Source organism: Lynx canadensis, chromosome C2 (assembly GCF_007474595.2).
Source record: "Lynx canadensis isolate LIC74 chromosome C2, mLynCan4.pri.v2, whole genome shotgun sequence".
Classification (NCBI taxonomy): Eukaryota; Metazoa; Chordata; class Mammalia; order Carnivora; family Felidae; genus Lynx; species Lynx canadensis.
In genome coordinates this window covers 86,333,017-86,360,131 of record NC_044311.2, presented here as the reverse complement: position 1 = coordinate 86,360,131, position 27,115 = coordinate 86,333,017, and the positions used below count along the sequence as shown (strand labels likewise).

General features: G+C 54.2%; 1 protein-coding gene across 1 annotated transcript; it reads right to left on the bottom strand.

Annotated features, from left to right (window-relative positions):
- MELTF (melanotransferrin) lies at positions 1 to 25,016 on the bottom strand. The gene is made up of 16 exons (XM_030330392.1): positions 24,820 to 25,016; positions 22,842 to 22,996; positions 21,371 to 21,470; positions 20,383 to 20,565; positions 17,996 to 18,152; positions 16,707 to 16,774; positions 13,890 to 14,077; positions 12,955 to 13,135; positions 12,093 to 12,244; positions 9,751 to 9,847; positions 8,161 to 8,355; positions 6,791 to 6,947; positions 6,635 to 6,702; positions 4,358 to 4,545; positions 2,533 to 2,731; positions 1 to 2,060 (listed from the first exon to the last, which is right to left on the bottom strand). Exons 1-16 carry the CDS (start codon positions 24,866 to 24,868, stop codon positions 1,978 to 1,980), a joined length of 2,220 nt encoding a protein of 739 aa, XP_030186252.1. The 5' UTR covers positions 24,869 to 25,016; the 3' UTR covers positions 1 to 1,977.
- Between the last annotated feature and the right edge of the window lie 2,099 nt (positions 25,017 to 27,115).

The following is a 27,115-nucleotide window of genomic DNA, read 5'->3' as shown; positions in this document are numbered from 1 at the left end:
TTTCTATCAGATTCCAAGCCTCAGCAGGTGCAGGGCTGTTCGGCTTTATTTAAAAAAAACAAATCAACATCTTTTATTAGCACTAACACAGTGGTAGCCCCCTGCTGTCACCTGAAACTCCAACCTCACACAGCATTCACACATGTCATACTCAGTGGCTCATGGTTACTGGTGTCACACCCTGGGCAGCACACTAGCCCAGGGTAGCCAAACACAAATACACTCTCACTGGACGAATCTCCCTTTAAAAAAAAAAAATCAAACAATCGTCAGGTCAGAGAATCATTCACTCCCCGAGGTGAAGAGGGTACAAAGCTTGGTAGTGGAGGCTGCTCCTTCTGCCCTTGGCAGTGGGGTAGAGTTTCCCCAGCATGGTGACTAGGACTCCTCGGGACGGCGCGACTGTGGCCAGGATGCTGCCAGGGGCCTCCTTCACTGCTGAGAGATGGAAGGTATCCATCCCAACGCCCCCTAATGGGGGCGAAGCACCAGGAACCAGCCTGTCATCGGCGTCCCCGAGGCCCCCGCAGATCGAGACGCAAATAGCTCAAGACCCACGCGGCTCCCAGTCTGCTGAGAGGGTGGCTTGCTCCTGTTTCTTCTTTTTTTTTTTTTTTTCCCTTTTCTCAGGGAAGAAAATTCAGAGGAAGAGCTGGCAGTTCTGGAAACTTTTCTGGCTCCTCAAACAACTGTGGCAAAAATGGAGTAGAGAAGACCCTCTCCAGGCACTTTCCTCTGACTCACAGGGGAGGGGAAGGTGGGACCCTTCCTCTGGATTGAGTGGCCTCGTCCAGCTGGTACAGGCCTGGGTGAGGAGACCTCCTGCTGACACAGAGGAGCTGGAGCTCCCCACTGGTGCCTAACCCAGCCCATGGTTCCTGTGACAAAGAGAAGGGCATCTCCCCATTCCTGCCTCTTCAGACGGCTTGTGCTGCCTTGGAGGCCCGGGTTACCTCCTGCTCCAGGCCTGGAGCTCTCTGGGCATGTCCTTGAGGCTGAGTCCTTCCATCGGGAGGCAACTGCTGCTGCTACATGTGCAGGGGCATCTGAGGAGGGGAGGGCGTCGCGCGGGGGTGGGACAAGAGGATAATCTGAGATGGAAACTCAGGAGGGGGGATGCTTACTGAGGAGCATTTCCTTTGTCTGAGGACCCCCTTGAGGGTTCACCCCTGTGGTCTGTTCTGGCCCAGCACAATCAGGTATGTCGGGTGGTCTGGGCCACGCCAAGCCACAGGAGACAAGGACAAAGGGCTGTCTGTGTCCAGCAGCTTCACCTCCCTGGCATGCCCGACTGTAGCCTCATCTGGTGGATGCCTCCCTAGACAGACACGGTGTCCTAAGGAGGGAGGCCGGAAGAGGGAGTCTAGAGCCCAGATGGAGAGGGGCTAACAGGAGGTGCCAAGTGTGCATCCATTCCTCAGAGGGGAAGAGGGAACCGGCAGAGGACGGGTCCCCTGGGCAGCTCAGCAGGGCAGGCTCCAACGGAGAGGGCCTGAGAGGGCGGTGTGGGAAGCCGGGGGCTCAGCCTGTTTCCTTGGTAACTGGCCTTTTCCAATCCTAAGCCTGGTGAGGCTCCTCCGGTGGTGGGAGCCTACGGATCTGCAGGGAGGAGGCCTGCCAGCCGTGGGTGGGGCGTGACTGGGAGGCCGGCCAGCTCGCCCGCCTCAGGTGGCAGAGGGACAGGTGGTGCCTGGGAGGCAGAGGCTGGGTTCACGCAGGAGCACTGCTGGCATCCAACTCAACTCGAGGTGGGGGGGGGGGTGCTTTCCTTTAACATTCATCTTTATTCCGGTTTGCAGCAATCACAGAACCTCCTCTTTGGTGTCAGAATCGCAGCTCTGAGGAGCTCCGTGGTTTCTCACACTTCCTGTCTCTCTGAGCAGTGCTAACCCGCTTCACCATAGAGAACAGCCTATTTATGGAGATTTCTGAGTAGGTTTCCATTCCGAGGGAGGGCTAGGCTTGCCTGGAGCTGCTTCAGAGGGCGGTATGGAGAAGGCCAGCTGTGAGGAGTGGCAGGAGCAGCAGCAGCAACTGGGACAGGCTGGGGACCAGGGCCGCTGAGGGATCGAACACAGGCAGTTAAGGCCTCAGAGCACCTAGAGCCGCATTTGCGGGCAGTGGGCACACCAGCACAGGACTTGACCGAGCGCACTTGTGTGCACTCGACTTGGCCAGGCTCCCTCTTTCTGCCCTGGTACAGTTCTTCTTTCCCCTGGTTTCTTTACATATTCATTCCTTCCAAAATTATACTTCATGTATATTTATGTGGTTGCTTCAATCCTCTCTGGACCATTACTGGCAGCATTTATATTCTTTATCTAGGTCTGTCTGGGTTACACAGCCAGTGTCTCTGCTCTGTCTGCAGTCTTCCTGTTCAGACCACACTCCCTGCTGCCCCCACACCTCACCTTGATTGTCTGTAACCACCCGGAAAGGACCTCAGTTCACTCAGGATATGGGGTGAAAGGCTGGGAGGGATGACGGGGAATGTGGCGGGACACCTGCTTTTCCTGTGAGGTGTGAACCTACCTGCGCCCGAGCACCGCTGAGACAGCATTCCTTCTAGAGCCGCCACATAGTCAGGGCCCAGCCAGTCTCGGTATGTGGTTTTCTCCCCCACAGGCACTGCCCGGATCGTGGCATCCTTGAAAAGCAGGTCTTGGCCATGGTAGTTGGAGGAGTCGAACATTTTGAACCCATTCTTATTGTGGTCATCTCCAAACAGGTCCTGGAAGCACCACAGGTAGATGTGCTTTTCATCTGGCCTCCCCAGTGGTCACTCAGGCTTTACATATGGTGACCCAAAGAGCAAGGGATTTCAGGGCACCAAGACTGATGTGAAATCACAGGCCTGCCGACCTAGCAAGCTGGAGTACTGATATGATGATAGCTTCCACAGTAAGCAGGATCAAAGTGGTCATCAATATTTCGGGGGACTCACGGATAATGGAGGATCTGATGAAAGGCCAGCCTTCTCCCCGGGAAAATGTGCACTGACACAGGGTTCTTCCCCACATCGCTTCCGCGGGAAGAAGGGGACACAGGGGAGAGAAGGGGGGAGATGGGGAAGTGGGGGAGGGGGTGGAGTGGGTGGGAACCAAGGACCCTGTTGTCAGTCTGGGTTCATTCCAGATGTATATTGAAAGTTGAGCCAATGGGATTTGCAGATGGACTGGATGTAGACCGTGAGAGAAAGACAGGAGCTGAAGAAGACTCCTGAGGAAATGTGAGGTCTGGAGTGGCCATTCGCAGCAGGGGGGAAGCCTGAGGGAAGCAGGGCAGTCCAGCTGCAGGCTTGTTCAGGCTGAGAAGCTTGTTAGAAATGCTAGTCGAAATGTCAGGTAGGCAGCTGTTAAAGATGGAAGGGTGGGATGAAAGCAGGGCTGAAGACATAAATTTGGGAGCTGTCAGTACACAGATGGCTGCTGACGATGTGGGATGAGGTGATGTCAACAGGGGTGCAGGTGGAGAAGAGGGCTTAGGATAGAGCCCTGGGGCAGTCCAGTCATTACAAGCCAGGGAAATGAGGAGGAACTGCTATAGAGCCTGGGAGGAGAGCCAGGCAGGTGTGCACCTGGAAGCCAAGGGGCAAAGCACTTCCAGCAGGTGGGAGCTGTGGCCAATGCGGCTAAAGGGTCAGGGAGATGTGGGCTGAGAAACAGCCACTGGACTCAGCACCATGGCTCACTTTGATCTAGCTCAGGGCAGGTTCACGGCCCTGCGGGGGCCTGTCTAGAGTGGTCTCCATCCTTAAGAGAGACCAGAGAGGGGGCGCCTGGGTGGCTCAGTCGGTTGAGTGTCCAACTTCAGCCCAGGTCATGATCTCACGGTTCGTGCGTTTGAGTCCCATGTCAGGCTCTGTGCTGACAGCTCAGAGCCTGGAGCCTGCTTCAGATTCTGTGTCCCCCTCTCTCTCTGCCCCTTCCCTACTCATGCTCTGTCTCTCTGTCTCAAAAATAAATAAACACTGGGGGGGAAAAAAAAAGAGAGAGACCAGAGAGGAACTGGTGACTTGAGTAGAGACGACTCTTTGAAGGAGTTTTGCTCTAGGAGGGTGGGATTATGGCTACAATGGCTGTGAAACCAAGAGGGGGCTCATTTGTTTTTTTCAAGATGGTAGAAACAGCAGCAGGTTTATATGTGGGTGAGAACGATCTGGCTGAGAAGGAAACATTAATAATGCAAGACACAGAAAGGATAGTTGGAGGAATGGTTTGACTAAGTGAGCATGTCAGAACTTTCTCCAGGCTTCCTCAGTTCCTCCTGAGGTCTGCTCCAGGTAGACTGAGGCACCTGGGGCCCTGGCTCACTTGGTTGCCCACCCCCCAGTGATGTAGCCCCTGCCCTGGCTCACCTGGGCCTTGTCCAGCAGTCCATACACGGTGAAGATGTTGGTGTCCCGCCGGACCATGACAGCATGGGATGGTATCTGTGCCAGATTGCAGGCCGCGAACTGGGACACTTCGGCCCGGGCCCCGTTGGGACACAGCAGCTCATAGTCCTCTGACCTTAGCTCAGCAGCCCAGGGCTCAGAATTGTGGCCTGAGAGGATGGAGCATTGGGAGAGAGGAAGAGAGAGGCTACTTTCCTTCTGGATTCCCAAATCCTTGACTGGGGAGAGGTGGCCATATGTAGCCAGCTTCTCAACCCTCTCCATTCTCCAACTGATCTGCTCTCCTACCAGGACCGGAGAACCTGGTTGAGCTAATAACATTGGTAGGAGCCGGGGTGCCTGGGTGACTCAGTTGGTTGAGCGTCCAACTTCAGCTCAGGTCATGATCTCGCAGTTTGCATGTTCGAGCCCCATATCGGGCTTTCTGTTATCAGCACAGAGCCCACTTTAGATCCTCTGTCCCCCTCTCTCTGCCTCTGCCCCACTTGTGCTCTCTCTCTCTCTCTCTCAAAAATAAATAAAAACATTAAAAAAAAATAACATTGGTAGGAGCTACCAGTGGTAGAGAATAGGGAGAACCTATAATGTGACAGGTATTTCACAAGCACTGCTCTCTCCTCATGGCAGTAACACAAAGTGAGTATGACCACTCCTATTGCACATGAAATGACAAAATGGAGACTCTTAATCACTCCCAGGCCAAGAGCCCCACCTGTGTGTTACAGGTCTTGGGCGTGAGGTGGGGGGGGGGCTCCTGAAGGTGGTGGTGGATGTCTTACCCTAATGGCTGAAGTTCTCAAACCAGAAAAGGTATAACATCATGTGTTGATCTGGAAGAGGCAGTTTCAAAGTCAGGTCTAGGGTGGGGCCCAGGGATCGGTATTTTAAAGCAGCAACCCAGTGTTTCCGAAGCAGGGGGTTGTTGGCCCAAGGGCTTCCTGAGAAACGCTGCCCTCGGGAATCATACTATTTTTGTGTCTTCATGTATTATTCACTTAGTATCCACCCTCTTCCAGAAGAAACTCCAGGTGGGCCCACAAGTAGAGATAAAAATAAAGGGGAATGAGTGCCCCTGGGAGGTGGGTGCCTCGATGCAGGTGACTCTTGAAAGTGTCCCCCCAGGACCGGCCCCTCCCCTCCCCCTATCCTGAGACCACAGAGGGCCTGGGGCTGGGGCCAGGCCAGGCTCACTGGCTCCTGCAGGAGCACAAAGCTCCCTCCTCCTGGGGGGATGATCCCAAGTGTTCTTCAGGGTAGGAGCTTTGCAGGGGCGAGGGGTTGTGGCAACGGGGCCTGGAGCCCTCCCAGCTTTGGTAACACTTCTTAGGCAGGGTGGCATCTGAGTTTTGAAATCCTAACTGATGTTCTTCTCTTGCAGGTCTTGCTTCTTCTTCACCAATCTCCTCCTCCCCTTCGGGCCACATTGCACCTTTCTGCACTGAGTTTTGGGGACGAGTTTCTGAGAGAAGACTGAGCCCCTAGCACTTGGGGTTTCAAAGCCTGGGTGCAGGCAGGGTATAGAGAAAGAACAAACAGTAGGTGTTGGGGGGGGGGGAAACAGCCTCCAGTCTTCAAAATGGAACAGGAGCAGGGAGGGAAGAGAGGCACGCCAAAGTCCCCTGCCCCTCAATAGGACCTAGGCGTGGGTTTGGGGGGGGCCTGGAGCATAGAGTTTCTGGGCCCTTTTTCCCAGTCAGAGCCCAGGAAGGTGACTCCAGAGAAAAAGCCACCCATGTGATGTGAATGGGTTTGTGCATTGCCTTGTATGGCTTAGGAGATGCGAGGTGATTTCCCTGCACGGGACACTGACCTGCTCCAGACCAAAGACCAGATGCTGATGTGAACTGATGACCCTGTGGAGAGAGGCCCCTGTCCCCCTGCACCTGCCCACTCCTGCCCCCCACCATACCTAGACACAATATAAATGCCCAAGAAGGGGTCTCTCCAAATGGACTGAGGTTGAGTTTCTACCATTTTGGTGGAATGGAGATTTGGATTCTAGACCGGTAAAAACTGTCATGTGTCCTGCCCACCTGGACATGTGCCCTGAGGTCTATTCTTCCTGAGAGGCCCTTGGAGCCCCTGGGATCCCCAAGGGGCAGAGCCTTCTAGACTCAGTCTTTCCCAGCTGCTGCTGTACCCCAATCCTGGCAATACCCAGTGCCTGCATCATGTTGGAGATGGGGAACAAACCCCCAAGAATCTGGTCCCGCTCTGGCCCCAGCCCCCCTCACGTACCATTTGTGTTGTCAAAGACAGTTGTGTGCTTGACGAAGGCGACATCCCCTGCGTTCTCAGCCAAGCACCTGCCACACAAGAGGCCAAGGCAGGTGTTGGCAGGAGGGACCCAGCGTCTGTGCTGGCCCCAGGCCCGCCCACCAGGCCACTGCTTACCTGAAGGCGCCGCTGTAGCCATAGTACCTCTCCTGGCTGTTGCCAACACACTTGTTTCGGCCCTGCTCGTCCCCCACACAGAGCGCACATAGCGAGGATGGGTAGTTCTTGGGGTTGTTCACAGGCACGCAGCTGGCACCAAAGAACTCGCTCACGGCTGGAGCAGAGGGGGAGGGCTGTGTCAAGGGGCCAGCAGGGGAAAGGGCAGTGGGGGCTCAGGGGCAGATGAGAGGGCCACTCCCCTACAAGTCTGCCCACTCTGCTTGGCCCGACAGCTCAAGGCCACCCGTCTGCTGCACTGCCCACCTGGCTCAGATGAGCATGTCTTCTCCTGTGAGAATCACAGGGATGAGGGGAGTACAGAAGTTGTCCAGATACAGGAATCCCATGGACAGCCTCTGGTTGGTAGTCACCCAGTCTTCTCTTGGACTCCCTCAGGGATGGTGAACTCACTACCTCATAAGCTATTCTCTTCCAGTCAGGGCAAGTGCCCAGCTGTGTGGGAGTGGGAGCAGCCAACCCTAACACTCTCTGTGTGCTTGTGGAGATGGTTAGAAAAAAAAATGTGGTTTTTTTTCTGAGGTGCCAGATGGGACAGAGGTGCAGTCAGCCCAGGATCTTGCCAGCTTCCTACTGCCTTCCTTTCACCATGGATGTATGTGATTTAACAGGCGGGGAGGGCCCTGTGTATGGCATAAGGTGGCTGCTTGGTAAACGTGACTTCTTCAGCACTTGTACAGAAGCCTGGCCACTTTCCAGCGAGGTCCCCCAGATGCCTCGCTGCTGGGATATGGGGACAGACCCATAACTGGACGGTGATACTGCCAGGCCCAGAGCTCATGCATACCCCCTGCTCCTCATGCCCACTGGAGCTAGTTCCACTCTGGGTAAGCGGGACGGGGCAGCGTGGCACCCTCCAACCAACGACGGCTCCAAACGTAGGCAAGAATATTCCCAACCTTGGGGCGCCTGGGTGGCTCAGTCGGTTAAGCGTCCGACTTCGGCTCAGGTCATGATCTCACAGTTCATGGGTTCGAGCCCCGCATTGGGCTCTGTGCTGACAGCTCGGAGCCTGGAGCCTGCTTCTGATTCTGCGTCTCCCTCTCTGTCTGCCCCTCCCCTGCTCATGCTGTCTCTCTCTGTCTCTCAAAAATAAATAAATGTAAAAAAACTAAAAAGAAAAAAGAAAACAAAAGGATATTCCCAACCTTCCCAAGAGAAAGGGGCACATCAAGGAGGAAGAGGAAATCTCTCTGGGCTGCTCTGTGGGATCCTGTGGGGGGTGGGCTCCCTGACTTTCAGACCCGGCCCCCAACCCAGTAGACCCCAAAACAGAGTTTGCATGTCTACGTCCCTGCAGAAGGTGGTACCTGTGAGGACATCGCAGTCCTTGGGCCGGATGAAGCCCCTCTGCACCAGGACGCCCACGGGGATGTCCCAGCCCGCGGGGCTGTGGAACCCTGAGTGGCAGGAGCGCTTGCCCCGGAGCTCATCCAGGGTGAAGGCGTAGGAGCTGTTCCGCCTCACCACAGCCACCACGAAGTAGGAGTTGCTGCTGTCCTCCGCTGTGGGGAGGGGACACCAGTGAGGACCCCATTGGTGCTTTCCGGCCTCAGCCAGGCACGAGCCAAAGCAAATCCCCTCCTGCCCTCGACCCGTTCCCTCAGGCGGCTCCTGCCCCAGAGCCATGGTCCTGCCCCAAGTGCCTCTCTCTGCTTCGGGTCCAGGCCCTGTCTGCATGGGTTCAGGAGTGCACATCCAGCAGTGGGACCCCTGCTTGTCCCCCTCCAAGGCTGGGAAGCAGCCCTTGGCTCCACTTTTCAGAGTTCTGTGTCCCTCAACCCATTCCCCAACATTCCTTACCCAAAGAGATTTCCCTTCCCTTACACTCAAGTGGTATTTTTCTCACCTCTTGGGAGAAAGGTGGAGGCACAGCTGAGGACTGCAGAAACATTTTTCCTAGGCCCAAAGATTTTTCACATCCAAGTGAAATGACCTGAGGTCACCACTTACGGGGACAGAACACCAAGGCCCCAGCCTGGGCCACTGGGAAGGTGTGCATGAGCTGACAGGAAGGACAGTCCCCAGGGCCACCTTCTATGAGCCACATGGTCAGGCTGGAAGGGCAGAGGAGGCTCTCTCATCGAGGGGTCAGCAAATACTCAGCCTGCTTTTGTATGGCCTGGCTTACAAGCATAAAAACAGTTTTTAGGGACGCCTGGGTGGCTCAGTCGGTTGAGCTGCTGATTTCTGCTCAGGTCATGATCTCACAGTTCATGAGTTTGGACCCTGTGGTGGGCTCTGTGCTGACAGCTCAGAGCCTGGAGCCTGCTTCAGATTCTGTGTCTCCCTCTCTCTGCCCCTCCCCTGCTCATGCTCTGTCTGTCTCTCTCTCTAATATGAATAGACATTAAAAAATGTTTTAAAAAACGGTTTTAGGGGCGCCTGGGTGGCGCAGTCGGTTAAGCGTCCGACTTCAGCCAGGTCACGATCTCGCGGTCCGTGAGTTCGAGCCCCGCGTCAGGCTCTGGGCTGATGGCTCGGAGCCTGGAGCCTGTTTCCGATTCTGTGTCTCCCTCTCTCTCTGCCCCTCCCCCGTTCATGCTCTGTCTCTCTCTGTCCCAAAAATAAATAAACGTTGAATAAAAAAATTAAAAAAAAAACGGTTTTAATATTTTTAAAAGGTTGTAAAAAAAAAGGAATATGCAGAGTCTGTATATGGCCTGTAAAGCCTAAAGGGTTTACTTTCTGACCTTTTTAGAAGGACTGCCCACACCTGCCAGGCTTTTAATGACTAGATGGGAAACCCGAGATCTGGGGTTTGCCTGTGACTGACAGCAACCAGCCCTGGGAAAGGGACACTGAGGGGGAGCTTTTGAAAAGGGCTGAGGTGGGTTATATATATATGAAAATATCAGCTGCTTTCAGCAGAGGCCAGGGGACCCAGCAACCACACTCACGGGCATAGCGCTCCCCAACTGCTGGAATCAGGCCATATTCCTTTCCCGCCATGTAGATGTCCTCGCCTTTCAGGGTCACAGCATCAATTTTCCCAGCCTGAAATGGGACAGAACGGGTGACCGGGCAGAGAAGGTGTCGGGATTTGACAGAGGTGCTGGGGACTTTGGCCTCTGGCTCTCTTCCCCGAGGAACCCTATCCTACCCCACCCTAGTGAGATGTGTGGGCAAAAGGGGTGCTTGGAGGACCAGAGGCATGAAACCAGCACTCCCATCCATGGGCGTCTGCTTTGTTCTTTGAATAAATGTTTACTGACACATCTGTTGCCAGGTCCTGTTCTGAGCAGAACTTTGACTATCACTGCCCTTGTGCTTGGGGTGGGGTCACCCCAGGGACTGCCAGCCCTCAGAGGCCTGGGGCACTGTACTGTGTCCCCAGCACCTGGCCCAGGGCTAGCATCCAGCACAGATGCAATGTGTATTTGTCGAATGTGTATGCGAATGTATGAAAGAGCCAGGCTCAAAGACAGCAGTCTCATGGCTAAAAAGCTCTGCCTCAGGAGGCAGCAGGAGGAGCCCAGGGCCCTCTTTTCTCGACCCTCCTGACGTGCTCCAGGTCTCCCACTCTCCACCCAATCTTGTGAATTCTGAAGCCTCTGCGCAGGTGACCCCTCGGACACTGAAGAGGGATTAGCCAATAATCAAGGCACAGTAGTGTGACAAACCCCAAGGAGAGGGAATGGGGCCAGGGGAGAGAGGGGACATCTGCACCCCAGGAAGGTACCTTGCACCGTTCAGGCCCAGAGGCATGATGGCGGAATAACAGGCAGTGGCACTGGTATTTGAGCCTGGAGGGTGTGTCTCTGGGGGCCCTCTCCTCCCTCACCCAGACCTCCTACCTACAGCCCAGGGTCCGTTCCAGCTTACCCCCTTCCCAGAGTCACCGTGGCCTGGAAGCAGATGGGTATCAGAGCTACACTGGACACCATCCCTGAGAGCCTCAGAACCAAGTATCTCTGAGCCTTTTGCTGGGGTTCTGAGGAACCTCCAAGTCTGCTACTCTCCCTGTAGGGCACTGGGCAGCCCCTGGGTCCTGTTTGAGTTCAGACAGAGAGAAGGCTCCTGCCTATAGGGAGCTGAAACCTCTCTCCTACATCTGTCCCTGCTCTGCAGCCCGTGGCCCCAGCCGCCCCCCACAGGACAGCCAGCCCAGCCTTAGGAAATGAACGGCCCTCTACCTCCAGTCTCCCCTTCCTCTGTTCCACTGAGGCCCACCCTTCCTCGGCGTTACCTGCGGTCATGCTGGGGCCGGCCTCCTGTGGGCCCCTGGGGAGAGGGGCTCCCCCACCATGAGCTGGGTGACTTTGGGCAAGTTGCTTCCTCGGCCTCTCCCGGCCCCAGTTTCCACACTTGACAGTGATCATACCCACCCCATAGTGGTGCTGTGAGGATTAAGTGAAGCGGCCCGTGTGAAATCTCAGCACAGCGTGCGGCACCCGGGACTCGCATGCTCGTGTGACTGCTATCTATCACGATCCCGACCTCCTGTTATTCCTGTCCATGCTTCTCTTTTTGGCCTTTAAGTCAATGTGGTTGCCTGGCTGGGGCAGTGTGGACACTCCGGAGGCGCTGTGGTCCGGCCTGCATTTGGGGACTGCCCTGATAAGGGCTCCTGACCATAGGCTCTACCTACTTGCTCTTAAAAAAGAGGAGGGAGGAGCCCAGGACTCCAAGGGCTGGTGGGCCACCTGTGACCACAGTAGCATCCTTGGTTGCAGGGCCCTAGGGCTACCTCCCGGTCCTGGCCTCCACCTCCAGGCAGAGAAGCAAAGCAGGACAGAGCTGCGTGGGCCGCCACAGGGCCAGTGCTTTTGACTGCAGCATATCAGCGGATGCCAAATCAGTGCAATGAACCATGACAAGCTTAGAAAAAAAGGCTGGGATAGACCATCACAGAAGACATCAGCGTTCACTGTACTTAGTAAGGGTCAGTACTGTTTGTTTCATCTCTCTCTACAGAAGGCCACAGGTCAACCAGTGCCTGGCTGGGCCAGTCTCGGGCTCCTTCTACTCCCAGACCACCCACTCAGTGAGGAGGGATTCCTGGGTTCCCTGAAAGGAAATACCACCCCCCCCCCCGGTCCCCTGGGGTGGGATGGCTGGTCCCTGCCAGGCCTTCCTCCTACCTTTTCTCTGTGGGGCTGTCACAGGAGGTGTTCTCCTCCCCAGCCTACCCTGTTTCCTTCAGACCAGGGCACCAGGGGAGGACTGGTAAGGACCATCCCAGGCACGGGCCACCGCCTGCCCCTCTGGTCTGCTCTGCCCCTCTGGGCGCGGCCCCTACCTGGATCCATTCCATGCAGTGCTGGGGAGAATCGGCCGACACACACTGGATCTCTGGCTTGAGCTTCTGCCGGCTGAAGGCCACAGCCATGTCTCCACACTTTTGGATCTCCGGAGCGGACAGCACACACCAGCGTAGGTAGCGGGGCAGCCCTGTGTGTGTGAGTGTGTGTGAGCTTGTGGTCATCACCGCACACACCTGCTTCAGGGGCTGGCCCTGAGCATGATGGCCTGCGGGGCAGGGGCCATGGGGGCCAGTACCTCAGTACAAAGAGCTTGGAGCCAGACCCAAGGGAGAGTCTGGTTCTCTCCCTCATTAGCTGTAAGAAGTGAGATATTTAAATATCTGATCCTGTTTCCTCTTACAGAAAGGGGGTAACTGTGCGCCTCTTTCATGGGACTGTGAGGAGGCTTGAGGCAGATCATGGCTGCCATGTGTCTAAGTGAGTGGCATACCATTTCCCTGGCTGTAGGGGGCAGGAAGCAGGAAGCCCATTTGTAGACTACTGCAATGGTCCAGCCAACAGACAATGGCTGAACCAGCAGGGCCTTGGCTATGGGGTGGGGAGGAGGAAGAGAGAGGCATTGTGGAGAGAGAATGATGGGACTTGATGACTTCTGTGTGGACGGGCAAGGAGACCCTTCCCAAGACAGACCCAGGGTACAGCAGGCCATGCAACTCTGGAGAAGCTTCCTCCCCAAACCTCCAGAGGCAGGGAGGTGGAAGCATTTGGTTCTCATGGAGGCCAAGGGGCACAGCTCCTGGGGTGAGTGTCCTCTCCCAGCTGCCTCTCCAGAAAGCATTGCCATGCCTGTGGTCCGGCTGGGCTGGAGCCAGTGGGGCAAGAGACCGGTGGACTTACGGTTGGGGTCACAGAGGAGACCCTTCATGGCTTGCAAGTACTCGTGGCCCAGCCAGGCCTCATAGCTCTGTGTGGCGATGGGCACCAGCTCAGAGGTGGCATCTTTGAAGAGCAGGTCCTTCTGCCCATAGGCCTCAGAGCTGAACATCTGGAATCTGCTGCCCTCATGGCTGAATAGACGCTGTGTGTCAAGGGATGAGAGTGGGGGTTGGTGAGGTGATGCCAGCAGGGAGGGGGGACACATCCCTCCCAGATCTGCCACCAGCTCCTTATTCCCATGCCCTCTGGCCAGGCGCCCACTCTGGGGACCAGGTGAGGCACTGCCTCCTTCCTTCCTCTGTGCTCCCCCAGTGCACTCTGCCTTGTCACACCCAGCTGAGTGAACACAGGACTTATGGCCCAGGTGTGGATGGGACTAAGGACAAGTGAAGGGACAAAACTAGCTAAAGCTGGGGTGCCCCACAGTCAGAAATGTGCTGTTCTTGTAAACAGTGGTCTCAGCAAAACATTATTCAGCACATTTAATTAATGGGGTACTTCGACCTTCGTTGGCTTTGCCATTTTATTTGCTCATATATTCTGGTTTTAGTCTTAAGAGCCACAAATGTGAGCAGCTTTCTCTGAGGGGTGCCTGAGCCCAGGCCTCCTCGCTTCCTGAGTCCTGGGTCTCCCCTCTCTGGTCCGCCCTTCTGGCTGCCAGCTCACACAGTCGGTCCCTCCTTCACACCAAGGTTGGACACTACAGAGACCTCCTCGGCTGTGGTCTCGCCCCGGGCAGGGGTGGGGGTCCCTGAGTCTTGCCCCTCTTGGTCTGGCTGGCCCAGCCCCATGATGGCTCTCACTGGAGTGAGCTCCTACCCTGGCGAGAGACCAGAAGGTTCGGTACCATCTGGGAAGCTGTGTCGAAGCAGGGTAGGGGGGTGCCCTGAATTCACCTGGCCTTCATTGAGCAGCTGGAACACGAGGCTCCCGTCTGTGTCAGGCCGGACCATCACCGCGTGAGCAGGCACCCGAGCCAGGTGGCATCGCCTCCACTCGGTGACATCAGCCCGGCTGCCATCCAGACATAGCAGCTGGAAGTCTTGCGACAGCAGTGCCTGGCCCCAGGAGGGAAGAGTTTTCCCTGGGAAGATAGGAAGCCTGTGGTGAGCCAACTTCTGTCCTGGGAGGGGTTTGGGAAAGGCCTCAGGAAGGCCCAGGAGAGGGAGCTGAGGAGAGGCTAGGGTGTAAAGAGCCTCAGACTCATGGTGAACAGAAACTCTTCCGGGAGGTGGGACCCAGAACTCAGAATGAAGAGGAGCTTGGCGGCCACACTCCACAAGACCAGGTGTATTACATTTTCTATAGACTTTCCCCAGTTTCTATTAACAACACGGATTTGAGGTCTCTGATAGGAATGCAGCACATACAAACAGGACGATTCATTAATGATAAAAAGAATAAGAGAAAAAGGGGAGCTCAGAAGGGGAGAGAGAAATGAAGCAGGAGCTCACTGCTTGGCTCTAAACTTGGCTCTGAGCAGAGAGCAGGGGAGAGGGCCATGGTGGGAACACAGCCAGACAGAATCTACCCAGAACTGTGGCCCAGAGAGAAAAGGGTAACTCTCCAAAGCTTTGCCCATATATTCATCCAACATTCATCCATTAATGTCTAAGGATGTTTCCTCCAAGTCCTTTGTTCTATTTTCTAACCATCTCTAACATGGCTAAGGACATACTTGATAGGCAATTTTGCACCCTACATTTCTTTTTTCCATTTGTCATTTTAAAGTATTTTCCCACACTATTGGAAAATTTCCGTAAAACTCATTTATGATAGAAAACCAGATTTATTTGAAAGAGTGAATATTGACACCAGATTAAGAATATTAAGAAGAATAATTTTAAGATTGTAACTCAACAGATGGCATTACATAACAATATGTTTATGACTTTTCAATTTTAAAATGAGGAGGATAAGCCTCTGCTAGGAAATAGGAGGGGGAAAAATCATTTGTGGGATCATGAAAACTCTGTTCCCTCCAAAGCTATTTCAAAACCAAACCCCAAAACCGAGAGCAATAGTTTGGAAAACTCCATAAAGGTCATTTTTAATGACTGCATGATCATTTATAGCACTCTCAACAATTACTCTGTGCCATTCTCGCCTCCCTCCCCAGCTCTTCTCTATTTTTAATCTGCTGCAAAGCCTTTGTATAGAGCTCTGGGGGCATATCTGGCCTTCCGGTGAGACAAATGTACCACTTTGGTATTTCGATCTGCCACTGTTTTTCATTGGCTAGGGACCATTAGAGCCACCGTCGCTTCAGACATTTATGTCAATTCCCTTTTTTGTTCTTACCAATCTTTTGCATGAAGATAGTCTTTAAAAAATTATTTAGACTTCCTTAGATTACCATCACAATACTAAAAGTGCCAATTTTAACCCAATACAGCCCTATTCTTTCTCCACCTTCCAAATTTTTTTTTTTTTTTTTTTTTTTTTGCTTGATCTTAAGGCCCAAGTCCCAGCTGTCCATTTTCATAGGATCATCTTGCTCTGGAGATAATCCTATGTGCTTCCTCCTTTTTCAAATCATTTTTTTCCTCTTTCTCAAATCTGGTTCTTATTGTTTGCCTTCTTGAATGTCAGACCACATGATGGACCTTCTGCTTTTAAAGGCAAAGGTTATGATTAAAAAAAAGATTGTGATAAAAAAAAAAGACAGTGATCAGACATTATTGAGTAGGCAAAACTATAGAGACAGAAATGATTGGTGGATGCCAGAAGGGGGCATCAAGAAACTTTTGGGGCGAGAGGTCTGTCACAATCACTCTCTTGATTGTGTTGGTGGTTATACAACTGTGTTTTTGGCAAAGTTTGCCAAACCGTACTTCAAAAAGAGAGTGTTTGCTGCATGTAAATTACACCTCAAATTAAAGAAATAAAAATCCAGACAGAAATCTAAATTAGAGGACATTCTAGAAAATAACTGGCCTGACTCTTCAAACATGTCACTGCCACAAAAACAAAGATTGAGAAATTCCTTGAAGTTAAAGGAATCGAAAGAGATCTGACAACTAAATACCACATGTGATCACACCTTAGGTCTGCGGCCTGAAAAAAATGGCTACAAAGAACAGAATTGGGAAAACTAGTGAATCTGGGATATGGGCTGTAGATTAGATAATAGTATTGTGTCAATGTTATGTGTCCCGAATTTGATGACTGTTACTGTGGCTAGGTCCACATCTCCTCGTTTTTAGGAGATACACACTGAAGTATTAAAGGGTCTGAGGCAGGCAAACATACTCTCAAATGATTCAGAAAGAACATACACAAGTATAGAAAGAATGATGAATCCAATGTGGCAAATGGTAAAAGCCGGAATCTGGGTAAAAATAAATGGAAATTCCATGACTGACTCTTAGAAATTTTCTATAGCTCAATGATTGCAAAAAAAAAAAAATTTTTTTAATGGATCAACACATAACACTAACCCAATTTAATATGACCTTGTTCAGGGATAAGGGATGGCTTCTTCAGATAATGGGAGAAGGGATGGTAGATGAGGGCTAATGCAGAGATTTGCAAATGTTCTGCAGTCAGAATCCAGTCTGAAAGTGGGAGCCAATGCCAGACACAAATCAGAGCAGGGCAGCCCCTTGCCCCACAGAGCAGTTTGAACTATACTCATGAGACTCATCTCTTCCTTTTAGGGAGAGTTACAGGGCCTGAGACCCTGCTCCTGGACGCCGGCCCTCCCTACTCACCATCGGTGTTCGCCAGCACTGTGCTGTGCTTCACAAAGGCCACATCCCCTGCCCCGTCCGCCAGGCACCTGCAGAGGAGAAACCAGTGAGCCTGGGTGGAGCTCATCTGCCTTCTGGAGGTCTGTTCTGGACCGTAGGGGGTTGGTGATGGTGGGCACAGGTTTCACGGTCAGGCAGTCCCAGGATTTAGCTCCCTGGTTTGTCTCCTGTGTGGCTTTGCCAAGTTGTGGAGCCCTCCTAGCCTCTATCACCTCTAAAGTGGGGATAAGAAAGTAGCTCTCCATAGGGAGAGATCCTTTACAATCAGCATAGACACTGTACAGCCCAGCTCGGAGCCTGAGTGGAGCAGGTACTCATAGGGCAGCTGCTGTTATCAACAGCTTCAATGCTCAGGGTGTTTTGAAGATGACTCTGCCCTGAGGCAGGGGATTAGGTAAGACCCTCTCATGCCACACCAAAAACCCCTGAGTGGAAGGGACCAGGACTTTTATGTATCCTTTATACGTCACTGCCCAGTGAGGGAGGCAGGCCAGGCCCTACTGGGCAAAGGGCTGCCTGGGTCCCCACAGCCAGCAGAGAAGCAGGGTCCGGGCTGGGGGAATACCAGGAGAGCGAGGTGGGCCAAAGGCTCTGGCTTCGAGGACTGAGGACTGTTTTTCTCTCTGTGCCCCAAACTGCATTTCCCCAGATCCCACCCTGGGGCGTGGGGCACCAGCAGGCTCCCTGCTTCCGGGTGGAAACACTGAGGCTGAGGCAGTTAGAGGGGTTCAGGAGGTTTCCACTGCCGGCCCTACTGAGCATGTTTCCTCAGCTGTGGACAGACGCAGCTATGCCACATGCTGTTGGAGACTCTCTTTGGGCTCCAAGGAGAGCGCATCCAAAGTACCAGCCCTAATTGGGTGCGGAGCTGAGGCCAGTTCCGACTGTCAGGACTTCCAGGGTTCCCGCCACACTTTCCCACTCCTATCACCCTCCCTGTGAGTCTGAGACACCAGAATGGGGACACAAAAGTGGCAAAAGGCTGTTTTTGTCATTTTCTACTCTCTAAGCCCTCATCTCTCTAAATACACCAAACATGTTGATTTTGTGAGCAAATCCAGTCCGGCATATTCCAGGTTGATGTTTTTAAACTAACCAGGCACATGAACTGTATAAAGGGTGCTTTGAAGAGATGCAGCCAACACTGCCCCACCCTTGGGACCTCTCAGTGCAGCTATTTACCACCCGCTCTGTGGCCTCAAGGCCTCATCCCTGACTCAGCGCCCCCCACCCCTGCCCTCTCCTCTCACCTGAAGGCTCCGCTGTAGTCGTAGTATCTCTCCAGGGAGCTCTTGTCACACACCCCCTCCCCAGCAGTGTTGCCCCTGCACAGGCGACAGAGGGACTCCGAGTAGCTGGTCTCTCCTGCCCCGGGGACGCAGCTGCCCCCAAAATAGTCACTGACAGCTGTGGGAAGGAGGCAGAGGGAGGTCAGTCAGCCACACGGGGTCAGACCCCTGGGCCAGGGCCCCCAGGGATGGCTCACTCTCCTCAGGCTGCAGTTAGGGCAGGCTGGGCTCCTCAGGGACTCACTGGACCCTCCAAGCTTCTGTCCGAGCAAAACTGGGGAGCTGGACTGGGTCAATGACTCCCAAGCTGGGGCCACAAAAGCAGCAAGGGCTGTGGGGAGTGAATTTCGCTATTTTAAAAACAGTTCTGGGGGATAAAACATTTATCTCCACTTGCCCGCAAAGGGCAACTGTCAAATAACTACTGTCCTCACTGTGGGTTTCACTTCAAATCAGTTACGTGTCATCAATGAAAGTGGGGAAAGAAAGAAGTTATTACGTAACGACTACAATTAATTTCATAGACAACGCTTTCGAAAACACAGGAAGGGGAAGGGAAACGGTGAAGTGGTCAGGATTGGCATGGTTTTGGGGCCGCCGCCAGCACTGAGGCCCAGTGTCCACCCTTTCGGCAAATATTTATCCTGTGCTAAGGTCACCTTAGTGCCACATAGGGTGAGCAGGAGGCTGGCTCATCACCCAGCTGGACCACACTCTTCCAGGGTGGGCTCCCTTTCCTGGTCTGCTTTTTGCCTCCTCCCAGAGGAACAGAAATTTAATAAATGTGCCAACTGAGAGACAGGCCACCCATATCTGGCCACCATCCGAGGGGACAGGGCTTCCAAGCTCTTGCAGGTTGTGCTGGTTTACATAGTGGTTGGGTTGTATGGGGGCAGTGAATGCATGTGTATGCGTGCATGTGTGTGTATGGGTTTGTGCATATGTGGGTGTGGCCCATGCACGTGTACATGTGTGCGTGTCTGTGTGTGCATGTGTATGCGTATACGATAGCAAATTGCCCCCGAGAGGTATAGGAGTTGAGCTCATGTAGCAACAGCTCTGTGCAGTGAGGATATACCCTGTGCTACGTCCTGTGCAAAGTCGTTGTGTGAATTATCTCAGCTCTTCCAACATCACAGCCTTGTAGTGCTAATTTTCCTGTGTTACAGATGAGGAAACTGAAGTTCAGTGAGGGAGACTAGGCTGAGCCAGGGTTTAAATGTACATCTATCTGACAGCAAAGTCTGGGCTTTAAAAGACCATTATGCTCAACCACTGGTTGAGTGTCTGACTTCGGCTCAAGTCATGATCTCGCCGTTCATGAGAGTTCGAGCTCCGCGTCGGGCTCTGTGCTGACAGCTCAGAGCCTGGAGCCTGCTTCGGATTCTGTGTCTCCCTCTCTCTCTCTCTCTCTGCCCCTCCCCTGCTCATGCTCTCTCTCTCTCTCTCTCTCTCTCTCAGAAATAAATAAACATTAAAAAAAAAAAAAGACGATTATGCTCTCCCACCTGCCCCCACCGACAGGGACTGGTCACCCATGGAACAAACCAGGAGGTAGCACACTCATGGATAAACTCTACTGGGGGTGCTGTGATCCCAGGAGGGCAGTTTAAGAATGTGGTTGTCATGTGTCAGGGGCCACTTCACTGTACTATGCCTGCCATGGAGAGACTGGTGGCCAGGAAAAGAAACCCCAAGCAGGAGAAGCACAACTTCTACCTGAGCGCTCTCAGTCAGGCACTCAGCGCTTCAGCTCACTCCCTTGGCATGTTTTATTCTCAACAATCCCTCTCAGATCACTCTCACCTCCCTTCCATGGGACACATTCTATTTGCAGGACAGCCCTATTCTTACTAGAAATGAACCGACTGCGGTCACCCACTTGTGAGCTTTCTGGGTATAAGCCAGCAGCTTGTCTGGGCCCCGAAAAAATAGTTTCTAGTCTGTAATGCCGAGGACACGTCTCTGGAAGTAGGAACCTACACAGGTCTACCAGGTGAGAGCTGCTCCCTGAGCATCACTGCCTCCCAAACACGGGTGGGACCTTGTGCTCAGGGGTGTCCTAGGGTACCGTGATGAGTGAGCCAGAGTCAAGTGCCCTGGAGGGCCGATCAACCAGAACTTAAACGGTAGCAACAGCAGGCTGGCCAGCACTAAAGAGAGGGCCAGCACCAAGTAGGTGTCCAGAAGGCCCTGGAGGAGGTGCGATGGGGCTGCTCCTTAGTTAAAGGAAGCTGCGGACGAAGGTGAGCCTGAGGGCGGTCACCTGTGAGGGGAAGGCAGCGCAGCGACCAGTGGGGAGACCCAGCGCTCCTGCAGGAGAAGCCTGCCTGGCCCAAAGCCCTTACCTTTGAGCAGGTCGCAGCCCATCACGGAGAGGCGGCCGCTTTCCACCAGGTAGCCCACAGGCACGTTCCAGCCCACCGTCCTGTTGATGCCCGTGTGACAGGACTTCATGCCTTTCAGGGTGTCGATGGTCACATTTGAGCTCCTCTTGACCACAGCTACGGCGTAATAGGAGGTACCAACCTCTAGAAGGAGAGACAGGAGAGGAGTGAGGGTGGCAGGGAAGAAGCCACCAGAGAGGCTGGAACCCTGCCTGGGAAGGCTGTGGGAGATGGGTGTGTGTGTGTGTGTGTGTGTGTGTGTGTGTGTGCGTGTGTGCGCGCGCGCACCACGCATCCTGAGTTAGACACAGATCTGGTGCAAGGTGCAGGGACTGGGGCAGAGGCTTTCACATCTCCGAGCCCTTACCATGTGTCAAGTGCACACCATGAGTCAAGGCTGACTCGTTTCATTTGTGTGACAGGACAGGGGTTACTCCCCCCATTTTACAGTCAAGGAAGGAAGGTTGTTCAAGGCCACAGAGGACCATAGGAAGGGGCGGGACTGGGATTTGATCTTGGTCGGCTGAGCTCTGCAGGTCCTAGGCAATACCTCTGGCCAGCCCCTATCCCCACTTCGTGCCATTTCTGACACAGGTTCACTGAAGTGCTCGGGCGCTGGGCATTACGAAGACTCCTTCACCCAGTCAGTTGTGCCTAACACTATAGCAGACATGGGGCAGCCCCTCGGGAAGGGCTTGTGGGTGCAAGTTCCAGGCCGGCTGGGCTCCCCACAGGGAAGAACAGACTTAAACTGGCCCTCTATGTCTGTGGCGCCCCCGCTCTAAGGGAGGTGGCAACAGAGACTTAGGGTAGTCTCTGTGGATTGGTCTGGCCTGGACACCAGGACTGTTCTGGGGACAGGGCTACTGACCAGCTCGAGGGCCAAACCCACTGCAGAGTGACATCCTCTGTCCTTTGGCCCGCCCCTCTTCCCACTCAGCCCTCTGACCTTGATCATATACTTCGCCCACCACGGGCTTCAGGCCATGCTCCTTCCCTGCTTCATAAATGGCTCCTCCATCCAGGGTGATGGCATCAGCCTTCTGGGCCTGCTGGGAACATGTGGGTCAGCCCAGCCCAGCCACCCTGGACCATTCGACGAGGAGTTCACAGACACCCACTAGTCTGCCTAGGACCCCTTGAAAAGCCATGGAGGTCCACACTCGTCCTCTTTGTCTGGCCCAGGAACACTGTCCTGGCTCAGCCTTGCAACCACCAGGGTATAGCGGGCTCACACTTTACCAGGTCCTAGGTGACAGCTCTCCTAGGCCAAGGGTTTGCCTTTTCTAATTATGTATTTAAAAAATATTAATTTTCAGGGCGCCTAAGTGGCTCAATGAGTTAAGCGTCTGACTCTTGATCTCTGCTCGGGTCATAATCTCATGGTTTGCGTGTTTAAGCCCCTCACTGGGCTCTGCGCTGATGGTGCGGAGCCTTCTTGGGATTCTGTCTCTCCTTCTCTCTGCCCCTCCCCTGCTTGTGTGCTCTCACTCTCCTTCTCTCTCCCTCTGTCAAAATAAATAAATGAACCTAAAAAAATCAGATAGTACAAAACGGTATGTAGTGGAAAGTGAGCCTCCCTCATTTTCCTGCCTCTCAGACCTCCGCCTCCACTGTTAACCTCAGATTTTCTAAGATGCAGACTGAATCCCGCAAATTCCCGCTTCATTTTTTCCCTTTTTTATTTCAAAACACAAATGGCAGTATACCTATCAGTGTCATGGGGCCCATGATAAAACTGTAGTTCAGTATAATCGCTTTCCTCCCAGTGGAGCCCAACTGAAGCCCCCGGCCCATGTGGTACTATATGATTGGGTTAGCTTTGGGGAGAAATCAAGGGCTGAGCTGAAATGAAATCCCAGGTTCCCTTGTGCCTGTCCAGAAAGCTTCCCTCCAGGCACTGTCCTTCCACTGAAGTCCTGCCTCTGAGTGTCAGTGCCAGCTGAGCAGATCCGCCCCTCAGCACTTCTTTCCCACCCCCATTCACCCACCTAGGACTGCTGGCCTTCATTCCTCCTTCCTGAGAAAGTGCACAAGCCCCATTCGGGAAAGCTTCATGACGGCCTAACTACCATGGGCCACTGAGGGGGCTGCTGTCTGGGCGCGCCTTGGTGGGGGTGGGTAGTGTCCCTACTCTAGCAGGGGCCTTGTGGAAGGAAAACTCTGCCTCTTAGATATCTTTCCCTACTGGCGCCCACGGAGCAGGGGCCCTCTCTGTGGCCTCCCAGTGGCTGGCCTGGGCCCTGGGGGGGAAACAAGCCGGCCCTTGTTGCCTGGGAAACTCAGGAGATCCTAATGCCGGGCCGGCAGGGAGGAAATCGGCACCTTTCTCTGTGAATGACGCTGTTGTGTACTCCCTCGTGAGTCAGAGCCCTCCCGTCTGGCAGGGTGTGGTAGTGGAGTGAGGGGGCAGGACTCACCGTGATGAGCTGGATGCAGTGGTCGGCTGAGGTGCCCTGGACACACAGGAGGGATGGCCGGATACCGGCTTCCTGGAAGGCTTTGCTCATGTCGCTGCATTTCTGCTGCTCCGGGTCTGAGGTGGTGCACCACCGCACCTCCATGCCGCCGAGCGCTGGGGGCAGGGGACAGTGAGGTCTGGCTCCCCTGGCATCCCGAGCCCAAGCAGGCTGGCTCCAGCAGCTGTGTGTAACCCCACGAGCCTGTGTAGCCAGTGCTCTACTGCGGCCCTGCCCTCCCGCTGGGAGGGACCGAGGCAAAAAGTGTCACAGACTGCACGCATATTCCTGCACTTGGGGCAGCTCAGAGCCTGGCACTTTACAGGGGCCAGGGAACGTCTCCGGGGGTAGTGCTGGGCTACCCCTGAACCTGCTTAGTCTGGTGGCTGGAAAGAGCACTGGCTGGGGAGTCGCGGCTGGCTCCGTGACTGGGCAAGTTCCTGCCTAGTCTTGGGGCCTCTGTGTCCTCCAACAAGAGGGTGATGGACCAGGTTCTCTCACTCAGGATCCCTGCGCCCTCCTCAGGAGCCGGGAATTGAGACTGGGAAGTGGTTACGGCTGCCCTTGAGGAGACTTGCATCCTCTCGGAGTATCTGTGATCACATCCATTGCAAACCCACCCTCAGGGTCACAGTGCCAAGGGGAAGCTGAGGAACCAGCAGGTGGAGTTCACGTTTCCGCTCCTGGAGAAGGAGCTAGTGACTTCAGGCAACTTATTTTCACCTCTCTGAGCTTGCTCTGTCATCGGAGAGTGCAGATGAGAAAAGCCACCTTCTACGCTGTAAGTAAACCTACGTAGAGAGCCAGGACACACAGCTCTTCCGTGGACTTTTGCTTAGACCCCTCCTCCTGGTGGGGAGCCTCCTGGGTCCCGAGGTCTGACCGGGTCAGGGTCCCAGAAAGCATCCAGCCTGGGGGCCCCAGCAGAAGTGGGGCCAGTGTCCTTGCAGTCGATGCCTTGGAAGACCTGAGTTCCTCCACCACTCACCCTGTCCAGCTTTGGATCCAGTTCCCCACCCCCAGGAACCAGGTCATTCTCTCCTGGCAGCCTGTCCTTCCCATCCCCACTCCAAGGGTCAAGACTGCAGGGTCCTCCACAGCCTTCCTTTTGCAACCCAGCTCCTGGCGGCATCCTGGAATGTGAAACTGTGTCCCCCCTCTCCAGAGCCCCAAGACTGCACCTTGGTAGTCCCGACAACCGTAGAGTTGGGACCCGGGTAGCCGGTCCAGATTTTGTATTGGTGAGGTCACAGGGTGAACCCATCCTGTGTCCGCCCGTCCCTGCCAGCAGCTCCCCGATGCCCAGACTCACGCCTCACTGCCCTGGGCCCTGACTTCCTTGGGAGAGGGCGGTGCAGACGCGAGGAGACCCAGCAGCGCCCCCTCCTCCTCGGTGCACCTCGCAGGGCGCCCTAGGGTGCTCGTAGCTTCTGGGAACACACGCTCCCGGCTCGGGTCGTATCTCACGTCTCACCACCGGTCCCTTAGAATCTCCTCCCGCTTCCCTCCCGGGCTCGGGAGAGGCAGAGTCGCTCCGGGCCCCCAAACCCTCTTCGGGCTTCCACGCCTACCAAGAGCGTTCACCCTCCCAGCTGTCCCCCCGACCTTCCAAGACGCTCCCCTCCACGCCTCTGGCCGCCCCTCTCCTGGGCAGGTCAGCAGGCCCGTTTTTCCAAGGCCCAGCTCAATGCCGTTTCCCCCAAGAAGCCCTCCGGACGTCCCAGTCGGCCGGGGTCAGTGTTAGTACCCCCCCCCCAACCCCCGGCGTCTTCAGCTGCATTTAGCGCCTTTCTACGCCTCCCCTCTTTCCCGGGAGATAAGGACTCAGAGCACACTTCCTAGCTGCGTGGGACCCTGGTCCGGGGCTGGAGAACTGCAGGACCCCCGCCCCAGCTCCTACTTCCGCTCCTGCTCCCGAGACCGGGCCGTCGGGCCTCACCTGTGCGCAGAGCGAGGAGGATCCACAGAGCGACGCTCGGGCCCCGCATGGCGCGGTCTAGAGCTAGCTGGGGCCGGGCTGGGTGTCGGTGCGTCTAACTCTGGGTCCGAGTAGGTCAGCAGTTGCTGGAACTTTTCGCCTCCTTCCTCCCTGGCACTGGCCTGCAGCTACTTAAATGCGGCCAGGGTGTTTCTCGGCGGTGTCCACGCCCCTAGGGCGCACCCTCCCGCCCCAGACTGGACACCTGGGCTAACCAGGCTGGCCTTGGCCCTCTCTCTGGCGCCCCCTGCCGGAACCTCATGCGGCGTGGGGGACCCAGTCTAACCGCCGACTCCTAGGTGCTCCCAGCTTCTGAGCACACAGGCTTACTTGTCCCTGAGAGTCATGTATCTGTTGTCTGGGACCTGATTCCCCCAGCTAACACGCTGTTCTAGAGTTGTGTCCCCTCAACTCTCTGCCCCACATTCCAGAACATTCACCCCTCCCCTTGTTCTAGAAACACCCTAAATATCATGTTCAACTGAAGAGGGAAAAGCTCAGATTTGGAAGGAAGAAGTCAGAAACCTGGAGTCTGAGCTGCAAGGAAGCTGAAAGGCCATTGAATTCATTCACCAGCCTCTCTTCAAGTACATATTTGCACAAAGGATCTGGGGATACAGAGATGAACCCAGGTAGATGTGGTCCTGCCTGGGGGAGGGGCTGTGTGGGTGGGGGATTGTCTGTCCTTGGGCCTAGACTGGGGAAGTGACTTTGCCCTGTGTTCACACATTTAGTCAGTGATGGAGCTAGAACTAGAACCCACGTCCCTGGCAGAGCTTGGCTCCTTCCATCATGGTTTGAAACATGGGAAGAAGACTAAAAATGGGGAGGAGGACGAAGCAGAAAATTACAGAGGGGGACATGAAAGGAGAGAGAGAAAGAAGAAGGTGAGGGAGGAAAAGCTGGGTTGTCTATTTTTCTAGGCCACTGGGTCTCAAAGTGTGTCCCCAGACCAGCAGAATCAACACCATCTGGGAAGTTGTTAGATATACAAATTCACAGGCCTACCTCTGACCCACTAAATCAAAAACTCTGGGGGAAGGGCCAACAGTCTCTTATGTATGTATGTATGTATGTATGTATGTATGTATGTATTTTTTTTTTTTTAATTTTTTTTTTCAACGTTTATTTATTTTTGGGACAGAGAGAGACAGAGCATGAACGGGGGAGGGGCAGAGAGAGAGGGAGACACAGAATCGGAAACAGGCTCCAGGCTCCGAGCCATCAGCCCAGAGCCCGACGCGGGGCTCGAACTCACAGACCGTGAGATCGTGACCTGGCTGAAGTCGGACGCTCAACCGACTGCGCCACCCAGGCGCCCCTGTATTTATTTTTAAGTAGGCTTCATACCTAGTGTGGAACCCAATGCAGGGCTTGAACTCACAATCCTGAGATCAAGACATGACCTGAGTACAACAGTGAGGCACTTAACCAACTGAGCCACCCAGGTGCCCCAACAGTCTATGTTTTTGATTCTGGTGCACAGCTGAGTCTGAGAAGCACTGATCTAGGTGGACCGGAACTGCAGTTCCCCGCGTGTGTTGGGGATGTGGGGAATGGACTGCAGAGATTGTTACTCAGTTATCTGCCTCCATTTCTGTCCTCATTTTTGTCATTGCCCTTTCATGAGTACCCAGGAATGAGAGCCTCCCTGTCTCGGGTAGAGGACACATGTAATAAGAACACTGAGTGAGAGACAAGGGATCCCTGGGTCTGAGTTTGACAGTCCTTGAACCTGCTATGCTCTGTGGGGGAAAGAATGGGCTATACAGCTGTTTATCACACCCTGAGATGATCTGTGGCAATCACACAGGCTGCACTTCGGGAGACCTGAGTGCTACTCCTTCGTTATCACTGACTCACTGGGTGACCTTGGGCAAGTTTGTTCTCCTCTCTCTGGGTTTTAGATTCTCCATATATAACACGTAGGTCATGGGGGCTCTGATGTGCCATTCTTCTTCCCCCAAAAGATGTCTGCTCTGGAGAATCAGAGGGGGACATGTGTGGTGGAGGCTGTTTTTCCATTCCCAGCTGGTTTCATCAGGAGAGGGAACCTCTTTCTAATTCACACAAACGGCCTAGGAGGTAGCCCTGGCAGTGGGACTATGCCTATCCTAAGAGAATAAAATAAATAGAAGGGTCCTTAGCAACTCTCATTCTCCTGACCATGAGGATGAAAAGGCTCATTTTGTCATACTCCAGGCGCCACCAGAAGGTACTGGCAGGATTTGTGCTCATTAAGTTATTACTCTAGCAA

Bases quoted from the DNA above. Each gene is read 5' to 3' on its own strand.
- MELTF (XM_030330392.1), bottom strand. From the start codon at position 24,868: ATGCGGGGCCCGAGCGTCGCTCTGTGGATCCTCCTCGCTCTGCGCACA. The intron at 20,566-21,370 runs GTCAGAGGGCTG...CTCTCCTTCTAG, and splicing joins GGGCGAAGTATATGATCAAG to AGGTTGGTACCTCCTATTAC. The intron at 2,732-4,357 runs GTGAGCCAGGGC...TGGTGCTTCCAG, and splicing joins GACTGCTGGACAAGGCCCAG to GACCTGTTTGGAGATGACCA.